The 6,100-nt window shown below is 40.1% G+C and overlaps 1 protein-coding gene across 2 annotated transcripts in view; it reads left to right on the forward strand.

Annotated features, from left to right (window-relative positions):
* SLC25A29 (solute carrier family 25 (mitochondrial carnitine/acylcarnitine carrier), member 29) overlaps positions 1-3,682 on the forward strand; it is an 8,692-nt gene extending 5,010 nt beyond the window's left edge. For both annotated transcript variants that reach the window (XM_009328106.1, XM_009328098.1), the window contains 2 exons: positions 581-664; positions 1,312-3,682. In XM_009328106.1, the coding sequence (XP_009326381.1) occupies positions 1,345-2,055 (711 nt within the window). In that variant the 5' untranslated portion in view covers positions 581-664; positions 1,312-1,344 and the 3' untranslated portion in view covers positions 2,056-3,682. The remainder of the gene's footprint in view (positions 1-580; positions 665-1,311) is intronic.
* Positions 3,683-6,100: the final 2,418 nt, after the last annotated feature.

Here is a 6,100-nt window from a genome sequence, read left to right on the forward strand (position 1 = left end):
TGTGGCTTTTTATTCCTTTCTTTATGCAAAGACAGACATCTTAAGAGTCACTTCCCAGCTGAAAAAAAAAAAATCAGATCTCAGTGAAGGGTCCCAAGTCTGGTAGCCAGAAACACTGTGGGTGGTGGTGGTGAAAGTTTCCATCCTTTTAAAATTATCCTTATTTCATGCTTGACTTGTAAATAAATATTTTTAAAATTCCATCAGGTTTGTACAGATATTCCTTAGTGTGAACAGATGTATTCTTAGCAGCTAAAGAAAGTACTTACTGTAGCCAGTACTGGAAAACTTCAATCTGAAATTCTAGATAACAGTGTAACCTGTTGTACTTCCACATACTGTTTTTCTAATATTCACAAGAAGTTAATGATCCTCCTCCCTTCATGTTTTCACCCCCAAAATTAATTCAAACCACTTACAGAATATTTTTAAATTATTTTGCCACATATGGCATTCCAGTGTCCAGCCTGTGCTCTTGCATATACATTGCTATACAAGTCTCCGTATATGTACAAGACACTAGTTTACCAATTAGGCTGCTCTTGACATACAAATCAGTATCTCATACAACTTTTTATAGGTTCGTCTACAAGTTCAAAATGTAGAGAAACCTCTCTACCGTGGGACCTTCCATTGCTTTCAGTCCATCATAAAGCAAGAATCTGTAAGTACAAAATTAATGCTTTGCATATTTTGTATCTTCATATATTTTGTATCAGGAGGGTGGGAAAGCTGTTAAGCCCCCCCCTACAAATATTGAAGATCAAGAGATTAGCACACTCTGAACCTCACCTGACCATAGGGCAGATATTGTAGTCAGAAGTCTGCCAGAAACTTCGTGAAGAAGATCACTAAGTTGGAAGTTGATATTTTGAAGTTAACTTTTAAAATGAGATAACAAGTTATTTGAATAGCTAATTTTCCAAGAATCCAAGCAATCTGAGCAGTGAGTGAAGAAATTGGTGAGGTTTTTTTTCCGCTGAAGCTTTAAGACCATAACTAAAAGGGTGGCTTTAGGCTTTTAGCTACTTAAAAAATAAAGTACAAAATTTACCAGGAAACTTTTCTCTGGATGGGCTAAGATTATTTTCTGGATGTGTTCAACTATATTTTTGTACTGCTAAAAATGTTTAGATGCTTGTGTCCTAGGCAGCGATGAAATTATTACTACGAAGCAAGATGGTACTGATCTTCTGGCCACTGTTAGAAAGTCAGGGCACAAGGGAGAGCCAGAAAGGCCACGTTCTGCACAGTTTCAGGAGGTTATCAACACCGCTGTTAAAAAGAGGTTTTCCTTCCTTCTTCCATTAGGTTTTTGGACTCTATAAAGGTATTGGGTCACCAATGATGGGACTAACCTTCATTAACGCGCTTGTGTTCGGTGTACAAGGAAACACACTTCGTGCTCTTGGAAAAGACACTCCTCTAAACCAGTTCCTTGCGGGGTCAGCGGCAGGGGCTATCCAGTGCATCATCTGCTGTCCCATGGAGTTAGCCAAGACAAGAATGCAGCTTCAAGGAACAGGTGAATACAAACTAAAAATGAAGAACTACAAAAATTCTCTGGATTGTTTGATCAAAATCTATCGAAAGGAAGGGCTGAGGGGTATCAACAGGGGCATGGTCTCTACATTCATAAGAGAGACTCCAAGCTTTGGCTTTTACTTCCTCACCTATGACTGCATGACCAGGTATTTAGGCTGTGAAGCTGAAGACAGTTACGTTATTCCCAAACTGCTGTTTTCCGGGGGGATGTCAGGAATCGTGTCCTGGCTCTCAACCTATCCCGTGGATGTGATCAAATCCCGCCTTCAAGCCGATGGAGTTGGAGGCGTTACACAATACAATGGCATTTTAGACTGCATCAGAAAGAGTTACCATGAAGAAGGCTGGAGGGTGTTCACAAGAGGTCTTACTTCCACGCTTCTCCGCGCTTTTCCTGTCAACGCAGCTACCTTTGCTACTGTCACTGTGTTCCTAATGTACATGAGGTCGGAAGACAACCTTCGTGGATGTGAACCAGGTCCAGTCATCCAGCAGCCTTCCAGTTTGTGAACCGTATCTGTTCCCCTCATCCAAAGCTGACTGGTTGGGTTTTTTTTTTAAACGTAAACACTTGGCCTGCACAAGTGGTATAAATGTATGCTATCTGTACAAAGAATTCCTAAATGTGTCAAATTAGGATTTCATCTCATTACTTGTATAAACAGCGTATTGCCTTATTAAGGACTTCATATCTAGTAGTATCCAAGTAAGACAGGGACCTGCCTTTAAAAAGTACTGTACAGTTACTGTTGCGGCTCCGGAAGAGGATCTGGAGAATGTTGTAGTACCAGAAATCAGGTTTTCTTCCACTCGTGTTCTGAATGACTGAGTTGAGTTGAATGCAGCAATGTTCTCAGAAAAGAAATACTTTTTGTATGTAACAGGAGTAAGTATAGTCCTCTAAGGTGAAGTAGGGGCAAGAAATTAAATGTTGGAGGCATTTTGCAGGTAACCCTAAACCGTTTAAGACATGGACTAGCATTCAGCTGGCCACGTGTTTTTCTTTTCCTCTGCTTTTATATGTCAGTGATTTTAGTAGCAACTTTGTTCATACTGGTTTGCTAAAAAAAAAAAAAAAAAAAAGATTTGTTCCTAAGCTACTCCCTTACCTTTCAGCTTCGAATAAATCTCTTAAGCACAAAGTTAGCATCTGCACTCATATGCACTCGTTCCTTTAAATCTCAAGGCTTGTAAGGATTTAGGGAAACTCAAATCTAGTAAGATTGATGTTATTTGGCTTCACCTCTGTTTCTCGTTTGGTGGGTGTACGGATTGTATTGACTAGATTCAGCCTAAGTAGACTTTGTTCTCTGAAGTTAATGCAACTTTGTGCCACTTCTCCCAACATGCACCATAGCAGCCAGTGATGTACAGAAGTCAAAGTCCTACCTGTGGTATTGCACAAAATGTTCGTGGGTGCAATGTTAGCTTAGCAGCTTGAAGTACTGTAGAAATATGTACACGTTTAGAGCTGGAAGTTTCATACCTTTCCAGAAAATAGGGGTGTAAGTGTCTGAAATGGATGGTGTTCAATACAATTGCATTGTGAATTTAAACAATATTGATTCTTATGCATGTAGTTACAGTGCTACTGGAGGGAAGACTGAAAAGGGTTTTGGAGAATTTTCTTGTTACGTTAATCCGCTGTGATTTCTTTTTAGCAATCTGTTCAAGAGGGATTGCATTAGTCAAAGAGCTATAAACAGTTATTTAAGATTTGGAATAAGAACTACACATATTTGGCACAAATAGCCAGGAGGAAGGAGTGCATGTGTGTGAGGAATCTTCCAAATGTACCAAACTAGTTCAGTGAGTACAACTTGTTACACTTTTGGTTGGGACAAGTGCAATACGTGGTTAATTTATATGAATTTTCTAAAGAAACCTGATTTCATAGCATTTTGCACTGTAACAAAATATGCTGGAGAAACCTGTAAAACTGGTATGTCTTTTTATACCTTGGAGGTATGTTGGATGTTTTAGTGCCTGCTTGCACTGAGATTCAAATTGAATGTTAAATCTGTCTACTAAGCTGCATATGCACAACAACTCACAGCAAAGACCATTCACACCTTTGTACAGTAGTCTGTAATTATTGTATATAAAATTGAGGGAATAAATTTTTTAAAAATTTTGACTTCAGTTCTTTAAACTTTCTTATGTTTTACTCGGATGCTTCCTCGTGTTAAATCTAGCTTGTTAAATCTAGCTTGCAAGAGGGTGGGGTTTCTGACTTTTGCCTGAAGAAACTTGTTCCCCATCTGCCTTCCATGCACCACCAGGAAGGACGGTGCCTTGCTCTGGCTTAGAGTGTATCAGTGACATCGTTGAAGTAAAGAAGGGAAGTTTCCTGAGCTTGCTTCTTCAAACCGATCTTTTCACTGAGCACCTCACTTGAAGATATTACAGGTACTAAGAGAACAATCCGGCTTTTAGAGCCGGAGAGCTGGCAGCATGCTTGGACCCTTCATATTCTGCATTTATTTGGTTTAAGCAGTGCTGATCAGCACCAAGGCTGTACAACTGCAGAAGACAAGTCTAGGGTCCCCACAGAGTCACATCAGAATCAAGTACCAGGTCTGCCAACAGCACTGTTCATACCTGAATCAGAATAATGCTTGGCTCCAAGATGCACAAGTTTAGCAAAATCTTCGTAGGTTGTAGTGTTTTGGTTTTAGACAGCGCAACTAATCCAAAGAGCATCAATATTCCAAATAAAAAGCCACGCAGGAAACACAGGATGATGTCTGTTGTGACCTATGAAAAAGACCTCTCGTTGCTGATGAGAGGTTCTTTCAGGTACTGGGCTCCACTAATTCATCTTCTTAAAGGGTAGATACACGTGACCAAAAGAAACCCTGTCAAGCATCGGTTTGCCAGATCAGAAAAGGGAAAGGCCACCAGCTTCAACTAACCATGACCAGGGGCAGTTCCAGTCAAGTACCTTGCAACAACGTTGAACTATAGCACAGAAACAAATACTTGGAATAAGCAGCGTCTCCCTAAAAGACAGCAAAGACATCAAAAAGGGCTACACAATGTTTTACTTGCAGTATTTACTAAAACATTCTCTCCAGAAATTCATCCATCTGGAACTTAACAGAAATAATTAGTAGCAGACACTGGAGGTTACTCAACAAGCCTGAGGAGGGTAAAAGCCAGCTTTCAACCTAGTCTGATGTCACTTGCTTGAAATCTGTGTGACTCCTAACTATTAAATCAAGCTACACAATAGCCTCAGCCTTTTTAAACGTGATTCAATTCCTTCCTGCGAGATTTTTGATATGTCAGCCAATTCAGCCAAGTCAGACAGAACTGTATTCTGCCTCCCCAGATCCGCCTTCCCGCAAGCATCATCAAGCACCATGATACTGGGTAGGAGATGCTCTATTAATACCCCAACAACTGAAGGGAATAAGAAGATAAAACTCACTGAAAGCAAAACTCGCCTACTATGAAGTCCCCGTGCTCTACTCTTTCTTACGACCCACCCTGCTGCTGGAGGGGTCACACCAGTGTTACAGGCTGCAGCCACAAATACGCTCAATTAGGTCAAGAGGGAAAAAAGCACCCAGGTACAACCCTTCCAAGTTTTAAAAAGGTTATTATAGTAAAACTACTGGGGTGAAATTCAGTTCATTTATCATGTCTCCAACCGTAACATGACAGTATTCATATTTTTTTTTGGTCCTCTCTTCCTTGCCTTCCTCCACACATAGCTTTTTTTTTTTTTTTTTTTTTTTTACAGTTCACAAAAACAAGCAGAAAGACATTCAAGGGATGAAAACCCGTACATTGCAGGTGCAGGACAGGTAGCATACTGGGAAAGTTACTAAGACACAAGTATAAAAAGTTGACTTTGCAGAGAAGAGATGTGTTTGTTCTTTGAAATGAAATATATTTACTATTATGCTGAAAAATAGGTGTTAACAGCTGTTGTTAGCCAGACTTTTGATCTGTGGATAGTTAAAGAACAACTTACAGCCCAGAAGTGTGCCAAACACCATTAGATTAGCAGAAGGTGCAATTAAACCCCTCTTCTGCCAGAAAAACAGCCAGAGAAAATAGAAGCTTACCCAAGGCAACATGCCGTATCAACCACCACAGCCGTGGAGACAGATGAAGGATCTAAGGGACCATATGGCTCTGGGAGGCACCTTTCCCTTCCCTCCTCCCCACAAAGCTTTTTTTTTTTTTTTTTTTTTTTACAGTTCACACAAAAAAGCAGCAAGACATTCAAGGGATGAAAACCCGTACATTGCAGGTGCAGGACAGGTAGCATACTGGGAAAGTTACTAAGACACAAGTATAAAAAGTTGACTTTGCAGAGAAGAGATGTGTTTGTTCTTTGAAATGAAATATATTTACTATTATGCTGAAAAATAGGTGTTAACAGCTGTTGTTAGCCAGACTTTTGATCTGTGGATAGTTAAAGAACAACTTACAGCCCAGAAGTGTGCCAAACACCATTAGATTAGCAGAAGGTGCAATTAAACCCCTCTTCTGCCAGAAAAACAGCCAGAGAAAATAGAAGCTTACCCAAGGCAACATGCCG

This window comes from Pygoscelis adeliae, unplaced genomic scaffold (assembly GCF_000699105.1).
Source record: "Pygoscelis adeliae isolate BGI_AS28 unplaced genomic scaffold, ASM69910v1 Scaffold130, whole genome shotgun sequence".
Lineage (NCBI taxonomy): Eukaryota > Metazoa > Chordata > Aves > Sphenisciformes > Spheniscidae > Pygoscelis > Pygoscelis adeliae.